Source organism: Amblyraja radiata, chromosome 1 (assembly GCF_010909765.2).
Source record: "Amblyraja radiata isolate CabotCenter1 chromosome 1, sAmbRad1.1.pri, whole genome shotgun sequence".
Lineage (NCBI taxonomy): Eukaryota > Metazoa > Chordata > Chondrichthyes > Rajiformes > Rajidae > Amblyraja > Amblyraja radiata.
This window is the reverse complement of record NC_045956.1, coordinates 47,047,133-47,075,126: the sequence shown is the minus strand read 5'-3', so window position 1 is coordinate 47,075,126 and position 27,994 is coordinate 47,047,133. Positions and strand designations below refer to the sequence as shown.

Sequence of the window (27,994 nt, the reverse complement as noted above, 5' to 3'; positions counted from 1 at the left end):
AAGTTGGGTCGGGATTACTGAAATGGCCGAAGAAATGACCCACGGTCAGCTCCGTTGCGTACTATACTTCAGCCCATTGGATTTAGCAGGAGTGGACTATTTTGCTCGCTATAGGATCTTTGGCAAGGACTACCTGAAATTGGAGAAGTCAATGTTCATACAAATGAGGTGTAGACTACCCAAGCAAAATATGAGGTGCTGCTCCTACTACAAACCCACTGACCCCCATGGCTATCTGCACTTCTTCCCACCCTGCTTCCTGTAAGGATTTTATCCCCCTACTCCCAATTCCTCCATCTACGCCGCATCTGCACCCAGGATGAGGTGTTCCAAACCAGGGCGTCGGAGATGTCCTCATTCTTGAGGGAACGGGAGTTCCTCTCTTCGACTGTAGATGAGGCTCTCACCAGGGTCTCCTCTATATCCCGTAGCTCCGTTCTCACTCCCCATCCCCCCACTCATAACAAGGACAGAGCCCCCCTTGTCCTCACCTTCCACCCTACCAGCCGTCACATACAACACAAAATCCTCCGACATTTTCGCCACTTCCAATGGGATCCCACCACGGGCCACATCTTTGTATCTCCTCCCCTTTCTGCTTTCCACAGAGACCGTTCCCTCCATAACTGCCTGGTAAATTTGTCCCTTCCCACGCAAACCACCCCCTCCCCTGGTACTTTCCCTTGCAACCGCAGGGAATGCTACACTTGTCGCTTTACCTTCGCCCTCGACTCCATCCAAGGACCCAAGCAGTCTTTCCAGGTGAGGCAGAGGTTCACTTGCACCTCCTCCAACCTCGTCTACTGCACCTGCTGTTCCAGGTGTCAACTGCTCTACATCGGCAAGATCAAGCGCAGGCTTGACGATCGCTTCGTCCAACACCTCCGCTCAGTTCGCAATAACCAACCTGGTCTCCAGGTGGCTCATCACTTCAACTCCCCCTCCCATTCTGAATCTGACCTTTCTGTCCTGGGCCTCTTCCATGGCCAGAGTGAGTCCCACCACAAATTGGAGGAGCAGCACCTCATATTTTGCTTAGGTAGTTTACACCCGAGCGGTATGAACATTGACTTCTCCAATTTCAGGTAGTCCTTGCTTTCTCTCTGCTTCCCTTCCTCTTCCCAGCTCTCCCACAGCCCACTGTCTCCGTCTTTTCCTTTCTTTTTCCCGCCTCTCCCCCACATCAGTCTGAAGAAGGGTCTCGACCCGAAACGTGGCCTATTCCTTCGCTCCATAGATGCTGCCTCGCGCGCTGAGTTTTTCCAGCATTTTTGTCTACCTTTCTATACAATGGTACACTTTTTTCCTCTGATAGCAATTTTTTGACAATACTTATTTGCATTCCACTTCTGATATTCACCACTTCAAATATTTTGTTATTACTAACATTAGAGGTTAGCCACAGAGAAGTCACAACTTGTCACCAGGATTCAAGCTTTCATTCCTCATCAGGTCATTGCAATGACAAAGAAATTTAATTACTAAAGTTCATATCAAAAGCATGTTACATTAGCAGAAATAAAACATTGTTTTGTTTTTTTCAGTCTGTAAGGGCACAGTTGACCTCCATGGTTCAAAGCATTGAAAAGAAATACTTGTGATTAGCTTAATTTGCAAAACAATTATTATTCAATACAGCATTCTGAATGCAAGAACATGTGACAGTTCCAATTGCAGTTATGTTTCCTCACAGGGGAAGGAATAAGGTATTCATCTCTGTGACAACAATAGGTCGTTTGATTAAGATGAAGGTCAACTTTGAATATACTAGTTGTTTAATGCCACAGAAAACAAATAGTTCTGGCAATCCAGAATTTGGATGGTCTAATTTGTTTCCATCCTTGTTAGTTTCCTCCTGAGGATGTTGACTCCATTCTGTTCATTGGTCCTCCTGACACAAAGCACTCTTCGGTCCCTACCCAGTTTTCCATTCTTTATGAGGCATTCTATATTAGGCATCTTATGCAGTCATTATTCGCAGTCAGTTTGAAAAAAAGAGGTATTACAAGCAAGCGCATACTCAATTTGCACACAAATGCAACATTTAATGATTTGGAATGAGAACGCTGGCCTATTGTCCACTGTTGTGAGTTTAAATGAACCACTCGGAGTCTAGAGCTGTATATGTTACCGGTCAGCAGAAGAAAACATGCAGATGAGATCTGAGGCAAGAACCATCTTAAACTCAAAAAAATTAAAGATTTTGGGTAAAAAGATATTAACACACAATCAAACAAATAGTTACAAATCATAAATTGACACAAGCGCTGGAGTAACATGGGGGTCAGCCAGAGAAAAAGGGTGGATGACACTTCAGGTCAGGATCCTTTTTTAAGAAGGGTCCCCCCCAATGCGTCACCCATCCATGTTCTCCAGAGATGCTGCCAGACCCGCTGAGTTCCTCCAACACTTTGTGTCTATCTTTGGTACAAACCAGCAGTTCTTTGTTTCTATACAAATCATAGTTTACTTTGTTGTTTTGGATGTGAACAAATGGCTTCATAGAATTACACAATTAAAATAGGAGTGCATTGTTCGTGTCAAGACCAGAAAGCAACTTTGTTGAGACAAGGTAATTCTTAGAATAAAATTCAGTCATCCAAAACATCCTTCTTTCACCACAGAATTGTGAAGAATTACTTATTGGATACACAAGCAACCCAAATATTGATATACAGAAAAAATATAACAATATCCGCATTTGATATGCTAACTGGAAAAAAAGCTGGCCTGATACTTTCCATGATCTCATTCCATAAATGGATATCCAAGGCACCCTTTTATATGTTGCTAACGTGCAAAGTATCTGAGCACTTCAAGATATCTAATGCTTGCTTCCAGTCTGGAATGTTAACTATCATTTTTGACAAAGTTGAATGCCACACTCCCCTCTCAGTACAGTGGTGGTAGGGATTTTAATGTAGACCAATTACCATAGCCATACTATGGGCGGGACAGTGGTACAACTAGCAGAGTTGATTTTTGTGTGGTTGCATATTCTCCCTGTAACTGTTAGGTTCTCCCCAAGTACCAATGATATGTAGGTAGATTGGCTACTGTAAATTGCCCCTTGCATGTAGGTGAGTGATAGACTCTGGGGGAAAATTGGTGGGAATGTGGGAAAATAACATTTTAGTAATGGATTAATTGAAATGGGTGTTTGCCAGTTGTTGCAGACTTGGTAGATCAAAGAGCCTGTTTCCATGCTGCATTATTTTGTGATTATCATCTTTACATTTGACCAGTGAATACCAGAATGTCTCATGGTCATGTCAGTTTCCAAAACATATCTCTTCAGTGGCCTCCCACAATAAGCTGGCAGCCTGTTTGTTTAGTTTATGCCACTGTCCTTGCAACATCAAAACTGATTATTGCTTGTAAGTCATATTTGGAAGATATTTGAAGGCTGATTCATGCTTGTATTAAAGTTTCCAATTTTATATTCTCTGTCTAACACTCACTGCTCCTTCATATCCACGAGGAGAAAAATAAGTTTTAGAAATGTCCTTTATGTGCAGTACAACAATCCATAGATTCACTGATTATTCCTTGATAGTAGGAACATTGAATTCACCAATTTTAGGTAAGTAATGTAAAAAACAACCTTCAACCCTTTTTTATAGAGTCATAGTGATACAGTGTGGAAACAGCCCCTTCAGCCCAATTTACCCACTCTGGTCCCACTTGCCTGCGCTTGGTCCATATCCCTCCAAACCTGTCCTATCCATGTACCTGTCTAACTGTTTCATAAACGATGGGATAGTCCCAGCCTCAACTACCTCCTCTGGCAGCTTGTTCTATACAGCCGTCATCCCTCAGATTCCTATTTTCTTCTTTCCCCCTCCTTCCCTATGCTCCCCCTGGACTCTCACACATTTCTCCCCTTCCCCCTCCACTACCACCCATATTCTTTCCTTTGGCTTCACAATTCACAATTCTCATCATTTACATAATCGGATTGTTTACAATTTCAGTGCAAAGAATCAATGCTGACTGGCTGGCGAAATACGTGGGTTGAAGTCACCAAATACAGAAGCGTTTGCTAATGTAACCTTGATGTTAAAAATAGACCTAGTGTAGAAAACATTGGTCAAAGATTTGGACCAGGGTGAGTGTCCCAGAGGAATAGAATTTTTTTCCAAAAATAACCCATATTCATAATCAAACATATGTACACAAGAAATACCGTACAAAGCTCTATACATACTTAGTGACAGTTTACACCTTCCAGAGCAGTAGATGTTCACAGTCCAAAGTGCGGCAGTGGTGCAGCGGTAGAGTTGCAACCTAATAGTCTGTCTCACGGTGCGAATCCACCCACAAGTGATCCCTAGTGAAAGAAAAAAAATCACACTCGTGGTTGGCTATGAGATTCCAAGTTTATGTTTATGAGTTTAAACGAGTTCCCACGTGTATGTCTAAGTTTGCCGTTTATTTCTCATTTCTGCGATATACCAAGTTCCTCTCCCGAGTTATCAAGTTCCTCTCCCGAGTTACTCTTGAGCCAACTGTGAATGAAGGCCTGTTTTAAGTATCAAATAGAGGAGCTGGACAGCATCTCATACAGTAAGTATATTCTGATTCAGTATTGAAAGTTATTCAATTTCAGAACTTAAAAAAACTAGGCAGGATCTCAGCCCCGCACTCGCTGCCATTGTGCAGCAAGGAGGCGGTGGCGGGGAAGCAACAGTATTAAAGAAGACAGCTCCGTCCTGTGGCTTTTAGTTAAAGATAGAATTCAATGCGGCCGCATCTATTGATATGACCTACAAAGGGAACATGTGCACCGTCCAGTGCCAGAGCGTTTCTCTCTGGTTCATATACGTGGGAATGCCCTCAGTATGGTCACTCAGCGGGACAGGTTTTGGGGTGACTTAGTGCGGGAGACAAGTGTAGGAGAGGTGTACTGACTGTGTGTGCAGGCACGTTGGTAGTGATTGCCCACCAGTCTCAAAAGCCGCTGTGTCTCCCTGTCCCTGGGATAGCAGGGGGCGATCAAACAGCACAATACCCCCCTCCCCCTCCACGCCAACACGAAGGGCAACGATCCTAAGGCTTTAGCGTCAGAAACAGCGGGCAGGCGACAATCACCTGCCATAACGCGAGAGAGATCATGCACTATTGTAGGTCTCCTTTGCACGTCGGTGTTTCTGTCTTTCTCCATCTCATTGTTGGCCCTGTCTGTCGCCATCCCCACCCCCACCCCTCTGCTTCCCGGCCAGGTGTGTGACCCCTTCCCTCCCCTCTCCAGCTCCCGCCCATTGCACCGGCGCGGGGGCTTCACACCGTCTTCACGTCGGCGATGCCAGCAGGTCAGTGCCAGTCGCCCCAGGGCAGGTGCTCGGGGGCTCTCTCCCAGCATGGCCCCGGACCGGGGGTGGGGGGGGGGGGGTGGGAGTCAGCGGGCACCCCACTCTGCCACACCATGGGCCGCCGCCAACCAAGCCACCCATCCACGTCCACACACTCGGTAGAACAGGAGCTGAGACTGGGAACTGTACCGCCCTTGCCCCCTCCCTCTGCAACTGCAAACAACCCCACTCTCCTGCTCACCTAAACCGCCCATCCCTTCTCTATGAGTTTTGAAGGTGCTTCTGGTCTGCAGTGTGCAATAGTCATCAAAATACACTCCATCTTTAGAAAGGAAAAATACAAAACATGTCAATCCCACTGGATAGGCCTTAGTCATGGTGCTGTACAACACGGAAACAGGTCCTTCGGCCCAGCTTGGCCGTGCCGTCCAAGTTAGCCTTGGGGTAGTCCTATTTGCCTGCATGTGGCCCATAGCTCTCTAAACCCTTCCCATCCATTTATCTGTCGTTAATAACCTCAAGAAAATTCCTGCTTCAGTTTCCTGGGTCCAACTCAGAGAGAAGTCTCCCCCCTTTCCAGGGTTAATTGCTCCACTGTTTATAATGCTCTCTGCATTATGAATTCCTCGACAGTGAACCCCATGGGCAATCACTACCAAAGTGTCTGCCCACACAGTCAGTACACTTGTCTCCCGTACTAAGTCACCCCAACCCCCCCTTCCCCTCCACTCCCCTCCCCAAGACACGCTCTGATACAATTGAAGGTGGTTCACAGAGCACATATGTCAAAAGATAAGTTAGCTCGTTTTTATGGTCATATAAATCCTACTTGTGATGGATGTAACTCTGAAGTGGCTTCGCTGACTCATATGTTTTGGTCTTGCCCACTTTAGAAAATGATTGGAAATACATTTTTGATACTATTTCTGTAGTTTTAGGTATTGATTTACAACCTCATCATATTACTGCAATTTTGGGGCTAATAATGTTAGATTCGATTCATCGGTTTTATAGAATCTTATAGAAACATATAAAATTATAAAAGGACTGGACAAGCTAGATGCAGGAAAAATGTTCCCAATGTTGGGCGAGTCCAGAACCAGGGGCCACACTCTTATAATAAAGGGGTGGTCATTTAAGACTAAGGTGAGAAAAAACTTTTTCACCCAGAGAGTTGTGAATTTATGGAATTCCCTGCCACAGAGGGCAGTGGAAGCCAATCACTGGATGGATTTAAGAGAGAGTTAGTTAGAGCTCATGGGGCTAGTGGAGTCAAGAGATATGGGGAGAAGACAGGCACGGGTTATTGATAGGGGACGATCAGCCATGATCCCAATGAATGGCGGTGCAGGCTCGAAGGGTCGAAGGGCCGAATGGCCTCCTCCTGCACCTATTTTCTATGTTTCTATGTCCCGTTCAGCACGTCGGTTGATTGCTTTTACTACATTAATTGCCAGATGATCTATTTTACTTAAATGGAAAGACTCTAATCCTCCTACCACACTCCATTGGTATTCTGAAACGATATCATGTTTAAATTTAGAAAAAATTAGGAGTGACATTGTTGATCCCCCGGTTAAATTTGATAGGACTTGAGGAAGCTTTATTCAATATTTTCACACAGTATAAATTGTTCCCTCTCCAGCCGTTATAATAATTTTTTACCTTTATACGGTGGATTTGACGCCAAACAGGGTTCTAAACTGTTGACATTTTTTTTGCAATCCAGATTCTGTTTTTTTTGTTTTTTTGTTTGCTTACTTTTTAAAAATATATACAAGTTCTCTTTTAACCGTTTATCTATATTTACATTGAGACTGGGAGGTCTATACCCAATATGACTGTACAACTCTATTTTGGACACTGGATTTATGTTTAGGTTACATTTGTTGTTAATGTAATCCTGATCCCTATGTATCAATATCACTGTTATGTTTATCTTTTTTTTTTTAATTAATTAAAAGATTTTTTTTTAAAAGAGAACAAAAAACTGTGTGAATTCATGTGGTTGTATTAAAATAATTACTTGATTTGCATGTGTGAATAAATTAATTCACTGCGTATGTTTCTTTCCAAATTAAAGGGAAGCTACAGTTTAGTACATTTTTTATACTGTATGTGTGTACTTCTATAAGCCCCAATATTCCAATTTAGTTATGAATTACAGAATTGCTATCTTCAATAAAATGTTCTGTTTATAGCTCTGCCTCTGTTTATTTGCTAATATACACTTCCACACATAGTAGCCTCCAGCCTCCACAAAAGCTTCTCTTTAAAGAAAATGGCACTCTAAGTTTTAAAAGTTTCAGGGGGTCCAATAGCTTACAATGACACAAACCAAGAGTGGAAGCAGCTTTGCCCAGCCGTAAGAAGCAGAATAAAATAAGTCTGACCATTTTACATTTGTGAAGTTCCCTCAATACAACTGTGATATATCTACCAGATGTATACATCCAGAAATTCGGAGATATAAACATCCCTTGCTGGCATATGCCAAAGCCCCTCACTTTATTTCACCAAAGGAGACATAACCAATATATGTTCTCCATTTATCCAAGAAGAGTTAACTCTTGATTTTGTTTCATGGGATAACATATCAAGCTTGTCTCCTATCACAAGCAGTGCAAACAGCAAGGTAAAATCAACTCACTATTCAGGATCTGTTGTACAGCTTAAATAATCATAGCTTGCCATTATGCCTCAGATATGCTCTGGGCAATTCCTTTAACATAAAGATAAATCTTCAGTTTACCAAGGGGGCTGTCAACAATAAAGAAAATAATGTTGAGATTATGTCAGAATTGTTGTTTGTTATCAGAATTTAACTTCCTCAATGAGAATGGAACAAAGTTGATAAGATTTTAATTAAACAATTAAGTAAACAATTCCTTTGTAAATCTCAAATACACTTTTTATTGTTAATATATTGTTCTCAATATGGTCATGCACACCAATAATATACTTTTCCTTTGGCATCCCAATACAATGATGTGAACAATTCCAGTTAACCTTGTAGTGATTTTAAGCATCTGGGGATAATTTCTCAGGTTCCAGTTGCATGAAAGGGTTAAGGAAGGTATTAGAGGAAGATCATGGAGGCTTTGAAGAGAATGTAAAAGAGGTTCATAGGGTCATAAGGACATGAATGCTGGGAGTAGAATAAGGCCATTCAGCCCATCAAATATACGCCATTCAATTATGGCTGATCTATCTCTCCCACCTAACCACATTCTCCTGTCTTCTCCCCATAACCTCTGGCACATGTACTAATCAAGAATCCATCTATCTCTGCCTTAAAAATATCAACTGACTTGGCCTCCACAGCCTTCTGTGGCAAAGAATTCCACAGATTCACCACCCTCTGACTAAAGAAATGTCTCCTCATCTCCTTCCTAAAAGAACGTCCTTTAATTCTGAGGTTATAACCTCTAGTCCTAGACTCTCCCACGAGTAGAAACATCCTCTCCACCTCCACTCTATCCAAGCCTTTCACTATTCTGTATGTTTCAATGAGGTCCCCCCTCATTCTTCTTACTCCATACTTTGCTACACTATTCCATCTGCCACTGCTCTGCCCACTCTCACAACCTGCCCAAGTCCTTCTGCAGAGTCACTGTTTTCTTTACACTACCTGCCCTTCCAGCTTTTTTCGTATCATCTGCAAACTTGACCACAAAACCTTCAATCCCCTCGTCCAAATCATTAATATACAACATGCAGAGAAGCGGCCCCAGCACCGATCCCTGTGGACTCTGCCAGTCACTGGCAGCAACCCAGAAAAAGCCCCCTTTATTGCCACTCTTTGTCATCTGCCATCCAGCCAACCTGATATCCATGCTAGCATCTGCTCTTTGATACCGTGGGCTCTCATCTTCCTTAGCAGCCTCACTTGTGGCACCTTATCAAAGGCTTTCCGAAAGTAAGTAAACAGCATCTACTGACTCTCTTTTGTCTGTCCTGCTATTTACTTCTTCAAAGAATTCCAGCAAATTTGTCAAGCAAGGCCTCCCCTTCACAAAGCCATGCTGACTTTGGCCTATTTTATAGTGAACTTCTGGAATGTTGCCTGGACCAGAGAGAATTAGCTATAGGAAAGGTTGGACAGACTTGGATTATTTTCTCTGGAGTGCCAGAGGCTGTGGGAAGACCTGATATCTGATAAAAAATGTAGAACGTTTGAGAGGCAAAAAAAGAGAGCTGATAGCCAGAGTCTTTTTCCCCACAGTTGAAATGTTCGATTCTAGAGGGCACAGCATTAGCTTGAGGAGGTTGAGAAGTTTAAAGGAGATGTGCATGTCGAAGGAGGTTTTACACTGAGAGTGGTAGGAGCCTAAAACATACTGGTGTGGAGGTGGTGGTGAGGGTGGGTGGGAGAGGGATTGGTGCGTGTGGTAGTTAGGGTGGTGCAAACAGATACAATAGTGCCATTTCATTGGCATTTAGACCAGCACGTGGGTAGACAGGGAATAGAGGGATATGAATCATGTTGAAGCAGATGGGATTAATCTAATTTGGGTTTTGTAAGGCAAAGGGCACATTCCTGTGCTGTTCCATTCTATGTTCTGTGTTATAAAATGACAAACATTCTTAATGGCTTTGCAAAGATCATAGTGAGCTTTCTTGTACTGCACAAGGTTGTTTGACATGTATGCAGCCGACCTGGCTTTCAATGAGACCAAGAGCATTAAATACAGCACCAGAGATATGGCCTCACCAATTACTTATATATGTAGGAAGGTAGACTGAAGATAGACACAAAAAGCTGGAGTAACTCAGCGGGACAGGCAGCATCTCTGGAGAGAAGGATTGGGTGATGTTTTGGGTCGAGACCCTTCTTCAGAGTAGTCAGGACTGAAGCATAATCTTTCTACTTTTAGTTCAGTAAGCAATAAAGCATAATATTCTGTTACCTTTCATAATTACGTACCTGATAAAAGCATTTTGAAAATCATGGCATTAACTTTGCTTATTACTAATCATATTTTAATATTATTACTGAAGACCCAAAACGTCGCCTCGTCCTTCGCTCCATAGATGTTGCCCCACCCGCTGAGTATCTCCAGCATTTTAGTCTACCTTAATATTATTACTATTGTTTTGAAGAGAATGGCCTCTGTTAGTAAAGGCCCCTGACATATACTGAAGGCAGCACAAGATAAAAATTAAGTATTTCTATTCTGTTTTGTCTTCCAGAGACCTTATGACATTCACTCCAACACTCCAGTGGAAGAAATATATCTCATGATCACTACAGAACAGATCCACTGTTCCTCAACCTGGTCTAAAGGATTGGTGGCATTAGTGAAAAAGGTAAAGAATGGAAAGAAAAGGTCATGGCATACAACTCTTGCTCCTGACATAGATACTTTGAGTCAGAAAAATCAATAACAACACACTTCGCTGCTTCAAATGGATGAAAAGCATTCTCAGTGCTGTGTGAAAACAATATCCTGCAATATTTGAATTGCAGGAATGGAGTTTTATCCCATTCCATGCAGAATTCCACGAGCGTAGAAAGATTACAACACAAGTTCATGTCCATATCAGCTTAATCCAAGGGCAATACAACTGCCTCCTTGCCTTGCCCTTGTATTCCCATGCTCATGCAAATATTATCCTTTCAAGCATTACACAGTTCCCATTTGAACCAATGATCCAAGGAGAGATAGCTGAATGGATAGCAATTTGGCTCCATGTAAGGAAGCAGAGGGTGATGGTGGAAGGTTGCTTCTCAGACTGAAGGTCTGTGACTAATGGTGTGCCTCAGGGTTTGCTGCTGGGCCTGTTACTGTTTGTCATTTACATCAATGATTTGGATGGAAATATACAGTACAGGGCAAGATTAGCAAGTTTGCAGATGATACAGAAGTTAGTGGTTTTGCAGATAGTGAAGATGGTTGTGAAAGATTGCACCAGGATCTGGATCAAATGGCCAGGTGGGCGAAGGAATGGTTGATGGAATTTAATACAGAGAAGTGTGAGGTGTTGCATTTTGGGATGTCGAACAAATGCAGGACCTACACAGTATATGGTAGGCCTCTGAGTACTGTTTTAGAGCAGATGGATCTAGGAGTACAGGTGCATGGTTCCTTGAAGGTCGAGTCGTGGGTAGATAAGGTGGTCAAAAAGGCTTTTGACATTTTGGCCTTCATCAGTCAGAGTCTTGAGTATAGAAGATGGGAGGTCATGTTACAGTTGTACATTATAAGACGTTGGTGAGACCGTATTTAGAATATTGTGTTCAGTTCTGGGCACCATGTTATAGGAAAGATATTGTCAAACTTGAAAAGGTTCAGAAAAGATTTACGAGGATGTTGCCAGGACTAGAAGGCGTGAGCTATAGGGAGAGGTTGAGTAGGCTGGGTCTCTTTTCCATGGAGCACAGTTGGATGAGGGGAGATCTTATATACAAAATCATGAGAGGAATAGATGCACTGAGTCTTTCACCCAGAGTGGGGGAATCAAGGACCAGAGGACATAGGTTCAAGGTGAAGGGGAAAAGAATTAATAGGAATCCGAGGGGTAACTTTTACACAGAAAGGGTGGTGGGTATATGGACAAGCTGCCAGAGGAGGTAGATAAGACTGGGACTATCCCATTGTTTTAGAAACAGTTAAGAAACTGTCCCAGGTACACAAAAAAGTTGGAGAAACTCAGTGGGTGCAGCAGCATCTATGGAGCGAAGGAAATAAGCAACGCTTTGGGCCGAAACCCTTCTTCAGACTGATCGTGGTGGGGTGGCGGGGAGAAGAAAGGAAAAAGGAGGAGGAGCCCGAAAGCACTCATTATGTTAGCGAGTTTCTCCTCATGACACTTAAAGGAATAGTGGTATATAGGTCCTCTAGAATGGAGCATCTAACCTTACCACCCAATCCTGCTGGCCATCATTTTAAATGCTTATGGAAGAGGCTCTCAGCAGAAACAGCCAGGAACCTGGAAATCAATTTAATTTTTCCATCTGGATGTGAAAGTTTGGACAAGGGGCAGAATTTGTTTTCCAATCCTATTTATTCAGAGAAGTTGGTGGTAAGCTTTTTCTATCTGATATAACTGAATGAAGTGAAAGGTGATTAAGTTACCCACACGGATATGTGACCACAATCACACATAGTCCTCACCTGGTGAGACCTGATGGCAGTTTCCCTGCTTCAGAGGAAATTAGTCAGCAAACAAAGCTTAATGGTTCTTATTTCAAGATTTATTTTTAAACTGAATTTAAATGCACCAACTAGTAACTCCTATTCTCTGAACCAGATCAAATATCTATTGCAGAATCCTGTAAATTACGTAGCAAACTATTTAATCCCAGAAATATATGTGTTTTGAAAATCAATTTCAAAAACCAGTGTCTGTTTCGTCTTTTATCAAACAGCATAAAAACACATTGTTGAAATACCGTATTTTATGTCACATTAGCTTCTTGTGAAAGATCCTGAGTGTCGCCTATCAAGTCTCAAGGACATTCAGAATTCTCCATACTTAGTTGATGTCAACTGGGATGCTGTTCTGGAGAAGAATCTCATCCCTGGTTTTATTCCTAATGTAAGTTTTTTTAAATGAAGGCAAAATATATTAGTAGTGATTGATTAATTTAATTCCCGTACTTTGGTTTTATCATTGCACTTAATTAAGCTGATAATATACACATTCTGAACACAATGGGGGGGGGGGGGGTTATTTTGCCAGTGGGGCTCACTTGCAAAAATAAATGACCAAAAGCGAACTTCTCCAAAATGCATTTAAAAAAATCCAGAATTGTCAACTAAGTTTGCTGTGAGAGGGATCAATCAACAAATGAGTAGAACATAGGACGGGACAGGAATAGGCCCATAGTCTCATCATGTGTGCACCAACATGAAACCAAATTAATCCCATCTGCTTGCACATGCCCTGTATCCCTCCATCCATCAACATTTCACCCCTGTCCGAATGTTTCTTGAATGTTGCTACCATATCTCCTTCGAATCCCATTTGCAACATATTCCTGGCACCTATCACTCCCTGCATTAAAAAAAATTGCCTTGCAAGAGGAGTTGAATATAGGATTAAAGTGGTCCTGCAGTTGTACAGGGCCCTAGTGAGACCACACCTGGAGTATTGTTAGCAGTTTTGGTCTCTAAATTTGAGGATGAACATTCTTGCTATTGAGGGAGTGCAGTGTAGGTTCACAAGATTAATTCCCAGGATGGCAGGACTGTCATTTGCTGAGAGAATGGAGCGGCTAGCCTTGTATACTCTGGAATTTAGAAGGATGAGAGGGATCTTATTGAAACATATAAGATTATTAAGGGTTTGGACACGGTCGAGGCAGCAAACATGTTCCCGATGTTGGGGGAGTCCAGAACCAGGGGCCACAGTTAAAGAATAAGGGGTAAGCCATTTAGAATGGAGATATGGAAACACTTTTCACACAGAGATTTGTGAGTCTGTGGAATTCTCTGCCTCAGAGGGTGGTGGAGGCCAGTTCTCTGGATACTTTCAAGAGAGAGCTAGATAGGGCTCTTAAAGATAGCGGAGTCAGGGGATATGGGGAGAAGGCAGGAACGATGTACTGATTGGGGATGATCAGCTATGATCACATTGAATGGCGCTGCTGGCTCGAAGGGCCGAATGGCCTACTCCTGCAACTATTGTCTATTGTCTATTGAATCTCCTTTACACGCTCCTCTTCTGACTTTAAACCTATGTCTTTCAGTATTTGATATTTATGCCCTGGGAAAAAGACCCTATCTAAGCCTCTCTATTTTATAAACATCTACCAAGTCTTCCTTTAACCTCTGACCGTCCAGTGAAAACCAAGCCAGGTTTGTCCAACTTATCCTTATAACTAATACATTCCAATCCAGACAATGAGGGGACAAACTACAATAGGTAAAGGTATAACCTATCTGGTTATTCTTTCAAATGAATTAAAATCAAATTTAAGAAAAAACAAAAAAAAACAAATGTTCAGACATGTTGAAGATAATGGTGAAAAACAATAGACAATAGACAATAGGTGCAGGAGTAGGCCATTCGGCCCTTCGAGTCAACACTGCCATTCAATGTGATCATGGCTGATCATCCCCAATCAGTACCCCGTTCCTGCCTTCTCCCCATATCCCCTGACTACGCTACCTTTAAGAGCCCTATCTAGCTCTCTATTGAAAGTATTCAGAGAACCGGCCTCCACCGCCCTCTGAGGCAGAGAATTCCACAGACTCACAACTCTCTAAGAGAAAAAGTGTTTCCTTGTCTCCGTTCTAAATGGCTTACCCCTTATTCTTAAACCGTTTTCAGTCCCAACTGTCGGGGGAAACAATACTAATTCAGAAGGTATTGTGAGAAATTACACACCTTTGACGTAGGAAATGTAGTTTCAAGATAAGTGGCTGTTTGCTGAAGTGAGGTAGAATTTCACCTTTCCGAGGGTTATGTATCATTCGAATTATCTCTTCCAAAAAACTGTGGATGCTTAATCATTAACTTCATCCAGGGCTGAGACAAATAGATTCTCAGACTCCGAGAAACAAGGTTATGGGGAACAGTCAATACATTTGACTTGGGACAATGAGTGAATCATGATCTTATTGATTGGCAGAGCAGATGTCAGGGTCAGCGTGATCATTCCTACTCTTATTTTGTAAGTTGTCACGATACCAAACATTAAAACTTTTCTGTTTTCCTTAAATGTATTGACTATCATGCTGGGGGAGCCAGACATCCAGCAGCTGTAACAATTTATATTTATTATCTTTTAGTATGTGAGAAACTGTAGACAGGGTTCATTGCACACAAAAATAAAAGTGTTTCACTGTATCTCAGGACGCATGGCAAAAATAAACCAATACCATTATGACCTTCCAATGTTATTATCTATGGGTTCTTTCAAATTCAGAATGCACAGATTCAGAGCTTGAGTGGAAGGGTAAATTACTTCTATGAGGGTACAATATCTTGCCAGCACCAAGCATCAGGCCAGTTGCAGTATGTTCAATATCATGGGGAACCAGCTTATTATTTTCACAGATAAGTCAAGTCAAGTCAAGTCACTTTTATTTATATAGCACATTTAAAAAACAACTCTCGTTGACCAAAATGCTTTACATTGGTGGAGGTACTAACATTATGCGACAGTGGTTCATAGATTAAATACATACATAAATACATACATATAGCCCTCCCTCAGAGGACGTCAAGAAAGGCTTGAGAGTAAAGATGAGCTTTATGTCTCGACTTAAAAGAGTCGATGGAGGGGGCAGTTCTGATGGGAAGAGGGATGCTGCTCCACATTCTAGGAGCTGCAACCGCAAAGGCGCGATCGCCCCTGAGCTTATGCCTAGACTGCGGGTTGGTCAGTAACCCCAAGTCAGCCAACCTGAGGGACCTGGAGGTGGTGTGGTGGGTAAGCAGACTTTTGATGTAGGTGGGGGCAAGCCGTTAAGGGCTTTGTAAACATAAAGAAGGATCTTGAAATTTATTCGGAACCGCACAGGGAGCCAGTGGAGAGAGGCCAGAATTGGGGTGATGTGGTCCCTTTATCGGGTGCCCGTCAGGAGTCTCGCTGCGGCATTTTGGACCAGTTGCAGGGACTGGGAAGATTGGCTAATGCCAGTGTAAAGGGAGTTGCAGTAATCTAGGCGGGAGGAGATTAATGTGTGGATGATCTTTTCGAGGTCGTCAAACTGGAGGAATTGGTTTATTTTAGCTATTGTCCGAAGCTGGAAGAAGCCAACTTTTACCGCAGCATTGACTTGTTTGTCAAATTTCAATGCTGAGTCAAATATCACGCCAAGGTTTTTGCCGTGAGGTTTGAGTAGTGGGGTAAGGCTTCCAAGGCTGCCTGCTATCATTTTGATTCAGTCCGAGGGGCTGAGAAGGATGATCTCAGACTTACTCTCGTTTAGTTGAAGGAAGTTCTGGGCCATCCGACACTTTATATCCTCGAGGCAGTGGATAAGGTTAAGTAGATTTGATCGGTTATTGGGCTTCAGGGGGAAGTAGAGTTGTGTATCGTCTGCGTAGCAATAGAAGGAAATGCTGTGCCTTTCAATGACTTGGCCTAATGGGAGCATATACAGGGAGAAGAGAATGGGGCCAAGGATGGAACCTTGTGGAACCCCACAGCAGAGATTAGCTGGGGAGGAGAAAGAGTTGCCTATGTTAGTAGAGAAACTCCTACCTTTGAGGTAGGAGATGAACCAGCTCAGGGCAGTGCCATCAATACCAACCCCGTACCGGAGACGGTCAATTAGGATGGTGTGGTCGACTGTATCAAATGCTGCACTGAGTTCGAGAAGGAGCAGGATTGCGCAGTCGCCGGAGTCAATGGTGAGAAGTAGATCATTATGTACTTTCAACAAGGCAGACTCTGCGCTGTGGTGGGTCCTGAAACCTGATTGGAAAGTTTTTCAAGATAGTATTTTGGGTTCGATCCTGACTATGGGCGCTGTCTGTGTGGGTATACCCTGGGTGCTTCGGTTTCCTCCCACACTCCAAAGACGTCTGTAGGCTAACTGGCTTGGTAAAATTGTAAATTGTCCCTAGTGTATAACCATATAACCATATAACAATTACAGCATGGAAACAGGCCATCTGGGCCCTTCTAGTCCATGCTGAACATTTACTCTCACCTAGTCCCATCTACCTGCACTCAGACCATAACCCTCCATTCCTTTCCCGTCCATATACCTATCCAATTTATTTTTAAATGATAAAATCGAACTTGCCTCCACCACTTCCACTGGAGGCTCATTCCACACAGCTATCACTCTCTGAGTAAAGAAGTACCCCCCTCATGTTACCCCTAAACTTCTGTCCCTTAATTCTCAAATCATGTCCTCTTGTTCGAATATTCCCTACTCTCAATGGAAAAAGCTTATCCACGTCAACTCTGTCTATCCCTCTCATAATTTTAAAGACCTCTATCAAGTCCCCCCCTTAACCTTCTGCGCTCCAAAGAATAAAGACCAATCTTGTTTAACCTTTCTCTGTAACTTAGTTGCTGAAACCCAGGCAACATTCTAGTAAATCTCCTCTGTACTCTCTCCATTTTGTTGACATCTTTCCTATAATTTGGCGACCAAAATTGTACACCATATTCCAGAATTGGCCTCACCAATGCCTTGTACAATTTTAACATTACATCCCAACTTCTATACTCAATGCTCTGATTTATAAAGGCCAGCACACCAAAAGCTTTCTTTACCACCCTATCTACATGAGATTCCACCTTCAGGGAACTATGCACAGTTATTCCTAGATCCCTCTGTTCAACTGCATTCCTCAATTCGCTACCATTTACCATGTACGTTCTATTTTGATTTGTCCTGCCAAGATGTAGCACCTCACACTTATCAGCATTAAACTCCATCTGCCATATTTCAGCCCACTCTTCCAAATGGCCTAAATCTCTCTGTAGACTTTGAAAATCTACCTCATTATCCACAACACCACATATCTTAGTATCATCTGCATACTTACTAATCCAATTTACCACACCATCATCCAGATCATTGATGTATATGACAAACAACAGTGGACCCAACACAAATCCCTGATGCACCCCGCTAGTCACCGGCCTCCAACCTGACAAACAGTTATCCACCATTACTCTCTGGCATCTCCCAATCAGCCACTGTTGAATTCATCTTGCTAATCCACTATTAATACCCAACAATTGAACCTTCTTAACCAACCTTCCATGTGGAACATTGTCAAAGGGCTTACTGAAGTCCATGTAGACAACATCCACCACTTTACCCTCATCAATTTCCCTAGTAACCTCTTCAAAAAATTCAAGAAGATAAGTCAAACATGACCTTCCAGGCACAAATCCACGTTGACTGTTCATAATCAGACCCTGTTTATCCAGATGATTATATATATTATCTCTAAGTATCCTTTCCATTAATTTGCCCACCACTGACGTTAAACTAACAGGTCTATAATTTCTAGGTTTACTCTTAGAACCCTTTTTAAACAATGGAACAACATGCGCAGTATGCCAATCCTCCTGCACCATTCCCGTTTCTAATGACATTTCAAATAGTTCTGTCATAGCCCCTGCTATTTCTACACTAACTTCCCTCAATGTCCTAGGGAATATCCTGTCAGGACCTGGAGACTTATCCACTTTTATATTTTTCAAAAGTGTCAGTACTTCTTCTTCTTTGATCCTCATAGTTTCCATAGCTACCCTACTTGTTTCCCTTACCTCACATAATTCAATATCCTTCTCCTTGGTGAATACCGAAGAAAATAAATTGTTCTATATCTCCCCCATCTCTTTTGGCTCTGCAGATAGTTGTCCACTTTGACGCTCTAATGGACCAATTTTATCCCTCGTTATCCTTTTGCTATTAATATAGCTGTAGAAACCCTTTGGATTTACTTTCACCTTACTTGCCAAAGCAACCTTATGTAGGATAGTGTTAATGTGTGGAGATCGCTGGCTGACACAGACTCGGTGGGCCAAAGGGCCTGTTTCCTCACTATAGCTCCAAACTAAATTTCCTTTCAAAACTATTTCAACTGCTTCAACTGCTCCATTTGTCATAGAATGCATTCTCAATTCCGTCTGTCAAAAACTCCTCCTATGTGCTACGCCGGACCTGTGTTTCATTATTCCCTCTTTGGTCTGGTACCCTTTAGTTGTGGAAAGATTGACTCAACATTAACCTAACTGAACCCAGCCATAATTTTAAAGGACACTGTTAAATTTGCTCCTCTAGTTTTGGTAACCCCTTTATAATTTTACTTCGGAGTCACGTGAGTGACTACGTGAAGAACCCCGCCAGGACGCATGCGTGACATATCGCTACACGCATTGCAACGAGTCACAGCAGGGGGAACGACGTTCCCCTTAGCGGCAGAATTTAAAAGCCGGGAACAGCAGGTAAGGAGACTCTGCGTTCTTTCCGCTTACTTTATCACAGGTGGAGGCATGGACAGATCCAGGAAAAACAAGAAGGCTGCGAAAAAGATGGCGGGGGAGAACCGCGGAGTTGCGGGCAGCCAGCAGTGGCCAACGGCACACCAATCTCCCGTAATGGGAACAGCTGTGCCCGACTTCGCCCCCGCACCGGCCAAATCAACACCACGGCCGGGTGGTAAAGTGAAACAAAAAACTGACAGTCGTTGACTCCGATGAGTCCGACTTTGAACAGCCGCGAGCGGCCAGTGCCCGTGAGCATTGGGGCCGGTTGGAGCGGCTTGAGGAGCAGCTGCGAGTGACCAGTGCCCGAGAGCATTGGAGCCGGTTGGAGTGGCTTGAGGAACAGGAGCAGCCACGAGTGGCCAGTGACCGAGAGCATTGGAGCCAGTTGGAGCGGCTGTTGGAGCAAATACTCCAAAGTGGCAGGCTCCGGGAGATGGAGACTAGTCACAGTGGGCAGCTAGTAAGTCCTACAGCAGTACCTCTTGTAGGGCTGCACAGTGATTCTCCCTCATCAGAGCGGAGTAAGGGGGGTCAATTCTGGGCTGACCCTGAAGAGGAGTGTGCAGAACATACTCCTAGTGTGCATGGGGTGCAAGAAAACCTATTGGGTATGGTGTCCCAGTTCATTCAACCTGACCAAACTGGCCAAAATCTGGAACCTAAAATGGCTGCAAGTATCGACTACATGTCATTCAATCAGCTACAAGGACAGGCATTATTGGACACCACAGCAAGAAACTTACCACCAGGGAACTGCAAATCACTGAATGTTCCCAGTGTCAACCAGTGTATTTGGAAACATGTCGGAGCATCAATCAGAGCCAGGGACTTGAAACTACAGAAAGTTCTGAAAATCCTAAAAGCGGGAATTACGGCTTTTGCCCGCACAATAAACGAAAAAGACATGACACAAGATCACCAGGATGCACTGGCTTTATTTTGCAACTCCCAATACGAGTTAAATAGTATTAGGAAGAGTGCCATCCAACCGGCTTTAGACCCCAAATTTGCAGGCCTGTGCAAACCTGGAACCTCCAAACCACCAATATTACTATTTGGAGGTGACTTATCCAAACAGGTAAAAGAACTTGACGAAGAGGCTAAAAACCTGGGGCTCATTAAAGCAACGTCTAAAAACTACTTCGGCCAGAGACAGCAACCCTACGCACCCACAAGTTGGACAAGACAAACTGGTGAAAGCTCGAAGGCCAGGTACACTCAACATCGGTCTTTTTTTAGGCCATGGCCCAGACCGGCCTTCCTGGAAAATGCGCAAACCCCCAACACCGACCCAACTACAGACCCAGACACCGGCGCCTCAACGTCCACGAAGGATACCGAAAAAGTAATAAACCTACCACTGGTAACAATGGAGGTAGGTGGGTCTGGTTCCTTACGAATTGAAGGGAGCATGGAAGTTGGTGGGAAATTACACTTCTATCTGGATGCATGGAATAAGTTAACTACCGACAATTATTATTTAAGCAGTATCCAGGGTTATACCATAGAATTTATACAAAAACATAACCCTCCAGTTCAGCATGTACCGAACCGAATGTTCGTGCTTACAGGCAAAGAAAAATCAAAAGCACACGCTGAAATACAGCGGCTTTATAAAAAAGGAGTAATTGAGAATACCCAACACGAATCACAGGAATTCGTGTCCAATATCTTTATCAAAAACAAGAAAGATGGTGGTTGCCGCATCATCATAGATTTTACTAATTTGAAAACTTTCGTACAATATATTCATTTCAAGATGGAAACCTTTGTTACTGCTAAGCAATTGATTTCCAAAGGTTACTACATGGCAAGCATCGATTTAAAAGATGCTTACTATACAGTACCCATAAGAGGTGACCACAGATGTTATTTAAAATTTAACTGGATGTGTCAGCCATGGCAGTACAGGGCACTACCTAATGGCCTAACATCAGCCCCCAGGCTGTTCACTAAAATTTTGAAACCAGCCCCAGCGTTTCTGCGGAAACAAAAACACATGGTAATGGCATATCTAGATGACATACTTATTGTGGGTAAAACTTTGGAATTGGCTACACAAACGGTAACAGCCACAAATCAATTATTTGAAAAACTGGGGTTTATCATCCATCCAGTTAAATCTAAATTAACGCCTTCAACCACAATGGTTTATCTGGGATTCACCATTAACTCAGTTCACATGTCAGTGACTTTGCCGAAAGAAAAGGTTACAGCCTTAATAGAGGCTTGCAGCAAAATCATTGACGTCACTAAACCATCCATCAGACTGGTAGCAAGAATAATTGGCAAAATAGTGGCTGCGTTTCCAGCCACACAATTCGGACCTTTACATTATCAAAATTTACAGAGGGCTAAAATACGAGCACTCAAAATTAATGGTGGTCATTTTGACAGACCAATGAAGCTACCAATAGAGGCCATAATGGAACTAAAATGGTGGAAAGATAACATTAGGCATTGTTCCAACCAATCATTATCAGCAACCCGTCTATGGTACTACAAACTGATGCCAGTGCACTTGGTTGGGGTGCTACCAATTCCATCTCCAGCTGTGGAGGGAGATGGAATGCACAGGAGGCATCATTATTACAAACACTGGGCATAAACTACCTGGAAATGTTAAGTGCATTCCATGGCCTTAAGTCATATTGTTCTGGGTTATATCACCAGCATGTTAGACTACAAATTGACAACACCACCGTGGTAGCATATATCAACCATATGGGTGGAAACAAATTGACATCATGTGACAATCTGGCCAACACAATTTGGCAATGGTGTATCCAGAGAGATATTTGGATATCAGCTACCTACTTACCAGGTAAACTAAATTTAGTGGCAGACACCAGGTCACGCAAATTCAATGAAAACACCGAATGGATGTTGGATAAAAATGTATTTGCTGAAATTACAGCACAGTATGGAACACTAGATATCGATCTATTCGCATCCAGGCTCAATCACCAGTTATCGAACTATGTTTCATGGGAACCAGACCCTGGGGCAGCGGCAACAGATGCATTTTCGCTGCATTGGGGGAAATTGTTTATTTAGGCATTCCCTCCTTTCTGCCTCATCAGTCGGGTATTAAGGAAAATACAGCAAGACTCTGCGTCTGGTATTTTGATAGTACCCAATTGGCCTACTCAACCATGGTTCCCGGTGATACTCGACATGGTATTAGAACCATGCATCACCATCCATCATAAACCTAATTTACTGGTTCATCCCGTAACAAGGGAAAGTCACCCATGTCATAATTATATAAACCTATTAATTTGTAGAGTTTGAAAGCACCTCTACTACACCTGGGACTGACGGACCGAACAGTGGATATTATTTCAGCGGCCCACAGACAGTCCACCAAAAAACAGTGCTTGGTGTACATCAAGAAATGGGAAATGTACTGTCACAACAATAACATCACCTTTAGATCTATGAACATCCCGTCTGTTCTGGAATTCCTGGCAAGCCTCCATTATGATGAGGGGCTCAGTTATAGTGCCATCAACTGCGCCAGAAGTGCTCTGTCAACATACCTGTGGCAAGGAACACAGCGGCATTCTGTAGGGACACACCCCCTGGTAACTAAACTCATGAGGGGCATTTTTAATGTTAATTCCCCAAGAACCAGGTACTCCCAAATATGGGATGTGAGCATTGTACTGACCATGTTAAGAAACTGGTCTCCAGCTACAGCTCTGTCCCTACAGAAACTGACTATGAAAACAGTCATGCTGATGGGCTTGGTCACGGCACAAAGGGTCCAGTCGCTACAGAAACTAAGGCTGGACAACATGACTACTTCATCTGGAAATTTAATTTTTCACATCAATGAATTAGTCAAACAGAACAGACAGGGGTCAGTAGGCCTAAAAAATAGAATTCAGGGCCTACCCGACAGATGATCGACTCTGTATTGTAACACACTTGCAATTATATATGGAGTATACTAAGATCATCAGAGGCAAAGAAATGGCACTTTTAATCAGCTACAAACAGCCACACAAAAAAGTGACAGTCCAGACCATTTTGAGATGGCTAAAACAGGTCCTAATAAAGGCTGGAGTAGACACTAACATTTTTAAATCTCACTCCACCAGGGCTGCAGCTACATCGGCAGCTATGAAGTTGGATGTTCCTATGGACCAAATCCTCAAGACAGCAGGATGGTCAACAGAGAAAACTTTCCAACGATTTTATAACAAACCTGTAATTGAACCTGGAACATTTGCAGAAACAATTTTAAGTTCTGTAAGATAATTTTACCCCATAAATAGGGGCTATAATTTGGTGTTAATAAATTTATCGTTGGTTTTTCAATATCGTATTGATGTCTAATGATGTTAACACTATTCTCCCCATAATCAAGGCAGATGTGATGCATGGACTTGTTTCCACGGCATGGAATCACAGAACTTTAAAATCTTCACGTAGTCACTCACGTGACTCCGAAGTAAAATAGTAAGATTAAACGAGAACTTACCAGTTCGAAGTTTGATCGTTATTTTATGAGGAGTAACATTGAGGGAATACGTGCCCTCCGCTCCCACCCTTGATCATATACTCAACTGGTATCTTCTTCTCTAATCTTACTATGTTTAGTCATTACAGTTATCTGTGATTTCACACCGCTGCTTTGAAGAATGACACACATGCGTCCTGGCGGGGTTCTTCACGTATTCCCTCAACGTTATTCCTCATAAAATAACGATCAAACTTCGAACTGGTAAGTTCTCGTTTAATCTTACTATTTCTTTCTACACACCTCCAGAGCTTCATAGTCATGGTCATACAGCATGGATACAGGCCCTTCGGCCCAACTTGCCCAGACCGACCAACATGTCCCAAAATGCTTCAATTTCCTTTCTTCTGATATTTCAAGCACAATTTAGCAAAGGTTCTATTGAAATCTAATAAATCTTCCCTGCCTTTGCATTCTTTTTCAATAAAAATGACCTATTGCCTACAACTTTACTAAATTCTGTCACTATCGCTACTGAATTTTGTAACAGTAATCCCACAATTCTTTATTCTTCTTATCCATTCAATTTCATGTTTTTCACAGGATGCTTTTTCGCTCCTACATTTACTTTTGTTACTTTGGATTGAATGTCATGTGTCCACTCACTGTTAGCTTGTTATGACCTTCTATATTTTAATGTTTTTCAGTGTAAGCTGCACATTCAAAGTCCCATCATCGTCAAATGTTGACAACTGCGCCTAGAAATTGATTTAATCCCTGTGTTAAAAAATGTGGATCCAAGACTAATGGATTGTAGACACCTGCTTAGTATTGATAGCTAGTTGACTGGTGAAGATGTCAGTTTGGAGTTACTGCATTGTTGGCAGTAGCCCTAAAATTGAATCTCGGGGGATGTTTGGGGAAGGATGATTGGGTGTGACCAGGAATGAACAAGACATCTAGTTGGGCTGGAAATGCTGCATTGATTAAGTGATGAAGAATTCTATTCCCACTATTCTCTTTTATCATTTCAGACTTCCAGTAACTTTGCGTTCTACATTCTCAATGCGTCAACATATTTTCTCTCTCTCACTCTCTTTCCACTGTACTTACTCTCAACCGTCTTCCATCTCCCTCTACTTGCACTTCTCTTTACGGATCATGTATAAATTACAGACATTAATTTCAGTTCGACTAGCCAACCACCAAAGGTGATTGTGTCCAATGGACAACCCTGGTCTTTCCTCTATTGCCTACAGCCCCAACCCCCTTGGAAATGTTCACACTTTTTTCCTCACTTTTCTAGCTTTAATAAAGAATCATCAACTTGAACTATTAACTCTGTTTCTCTCTCCACAGATGCTGCCTTGCCTGCTGACTGCCCACTGCATGTTCTGCCTTTATTGAATTACTTTAATTCTATTTCCATGGTTGCAAGTAAAATCCACTTGGTTTCCTTAGGGTTCTCTGGTTTCCTCCCATAAGTCAAAGGCATGCAGGTTTGTAGCTTCATTGGCCACTGTAAATTGCCCCAAGTGTGCAGAGAGTGAATGTAAAAGTGAATAACATAGAACAAATGTGAATGGAGGTAACCGATGGTTAGCATGGAGTCGGTGGGCTGAAGGGCCTGTTTCCATGCTGTATCTTTCAATCTTTCAAAACACACATGATGTAAGGAAAATCCCAGTGTAGAGAAGTTTGGGAACCATGGATTCTCCCAAGAATGTTAACACAAGTACTGTTTAAAAGTTTCCATAAAATTCACCCAAAAGTATTATATTAGCATATTGTATACCAACTTCCTATAGTCAAATCTAATCCAAAGAATTGAAATTACTGACTGGCTCCTTATGCTTGAACCCATTCTGCAATAGCTTGTAAAAAAAAACTCAGCAGGGAAGCATTGCCAAAACCATTAGCATTGAAGTCTTCCCTCTCTGACAGAAATACAGAGAACGTTAAAGCAAAAGGGCTGCATAGAATAAAAGAGGCAAAACCTTACTCAATACTTCTTCTCCCCTTGGCACTTAAAGGCAGTATACTTGATTGAAACACGGTTGCACAAAAATAATTCTCATGTGTTGAAAACTCAATCCATTACCTTTCTTTATTTGGACACCAGTAACATTTTGCCCCCACCAGCTATCTCTTATCTTTGCTATATGTTCCACATTATTACCCCATCCACCACACTAAACTGTAACAGTTGCATCTTCATCAACCTGAAGAATTTCTTCAACAGATTTTTATCAAGGATACCAGCTGCACTTGCAGTTTCAATTTAAAACTCAGTGACAAAAGGTATTAAACTTAGTTGCCCTTTCATAATGAATCACTTTTAATAAGGATATCATTGTTGACATTCACTCTTCGATTGCCACGTTTTCTCTTTTCGAACAGAAAGGAAGGTTGAATTGTGATCCAACCTTTGAACTAGAAGAAATGATATTGGAGTCGAAACCTCTTCACAAGAAAAAGAAAAGGCTGGCTAAGAATAAATCGAAAGATCTCAATAAAGAATCTTCACCACTGGTAAGATGCCTTGATCTAACTTGAGACATCCCATTCCACATTGGCACTGCATCGTAAAAAGGCAGATTAAATCTTCAGCTGCAGCTTTCAGTGGGTTTAGTGATCACAATAAAGAAATGCTGAAATTATGGAACAATTCCATTTTCTGTTGTTTATTTTGGTGATGGAGGTAGTGCTTCCCTTACCAATCAAAAAAACATTCAGAGCTTGACATTCAAAAGCCAAGGTTACTCTTCTTGTGATTCTATCTTGAGAATGCACTTTAATGCACCTGGCACTTCTGCGGAGTTACAATTTGGAACACTGAAAATTGCTGGGATCAATTATATGTTTTAAAAGGTTATCTTTAAGAGTAGATTTTCTAAATATAATCCAGTTTTACTTTTACAAAATAGCAATAACGAATTAAAACAAGAAAGTAAATAACGCTTTATTTTCCATTTATTATTAAAGTTATGTTATATGTTCAGTAATTAAATTTCAAATTTATGTGAAGCATTTGCCAGCTAGATTAATTGTGTCTCTCAATCTAACATTTGTCTTGCTTTTTCCTTGAACATTCATGATCTTGAAGAATGGCCATCTCCAACAGTGTCTGGAAACAGTCCACAATGACTTCACCATATTCAACAGAGAAAAGTAAGTGCATTGATTACTCAGCTTCGCACTGGCATCATTAAAAGGATTCACATCAAAATCAAGAATGACCATGTTCCTGAGTGATACTGCCGCAACAAGAATAAGGCAGCACAGTGGTGCATCTGATAGAGCTGTTGCCTCACAGCTGTATTCAATCCTGACCTCGAGTGCTGTCTATGTGAAGTTTACAAGTACTCCCTGCCTCATGTAGATGCACCAGTTTCCTTTGGTGTTCCAAAGCTGTGCAGCTTGGTAGGTCAATCGGCCACTGTGCAATACCCCCAGTGGTTGGGTGAGTAGGACAGTCTGGGGGAGCTGATAAAATGCAAATGTGGAGAGAATGAAATGGAATGAGAGTAACTGGGTGTTTGATTACCAGTAAAGATTCCATGGGTGGAAGGGTGTGTTTCTGTGCTGTGTGACTATGACACTAACATCTTTTAGAGGGACTGCTGCTATTTTACAAGCAGCAGATACCATACCACGGACAAGTTCTGGCTCATTGTAAATGCAGAATGATTTTAAGGACTGTACGACTACTAAATGCAAAATGTTGGGACTTCATTATCTTCTCCTCCCAATCCACCCCCTAATGAATTGAATATGGAACAAGCAGTGGGGGAAAGTAACAGGTTTGATATTGAACTGTAGAATCTTTTTGAGACACAAAAAACTGCAGATTGTATTGTATTGTATTGTATTCAAATTTATTGTCATTGTCTCAGTTAGAGACAACAAAATGAATTTCCCTTACAGGCAGTATCATAAAAATAAAAAATAAAAAATAAATAAATAATAATAAATAATAAAACATATTAAAAATGTAATAGATTTTTAAAAAAAAGCACAAACACTGAAAGTCCACAACACAACATAACACAGTGGCACCAAGGTGAGGAAGGCACCATAGTCCAGCCAGCCTCCCCTCCGTTCTTCCCAGATGTTCACTCGTGGTCGAGGCCTTCCTAGCACCCGCAGTCGCCGCCCCGGGTGGCCCGATGTTCAGGCCCTCACGCCGGGCTGGTGGAACGCCGACGCCGAACCCCGACGGTGAACATCCTCCTCCTCAGCGGCCCGGACCTCCTGAACAGCCGCCTCCCGCAGCCGGAGTCCGCAGCTCCCGAG

At 42.3% G+C, this 27,994-nt stretch overlaps 1 protein-coding gene across 1 annotated transcript in view; it reads left to right on the top strand.

Annotated features, from left to right (window-relative positions):
- The window catches only part of stk32b (serine/threonine kinase 32B), a 278,391-nt gene that overhangs the window by 247,362 nt on the left and 3,035 nt on the right, over positions 1–27,994 (top strand). Inside the window, exons 9-12 of the mRNA XM_033021253.1 lie at positions 10,506–10,622; positions 12,729–12,854; positions 26,099–26,230; positions 26,805–26,869. Of these exons, the coding sequence (XP_032877144.1) occupies positions 10,506–10,622; positions 12,729–12,854; positions 26,099–26,230; positions 26,805–26,869 (440 nt within the window). The remainder of the gene's footprint in view (positions 1–10,505; positions 10,623–12,728; positions 12,855–26,098; positions 26,231–26,804; positions 26,870–27,994) is intronic.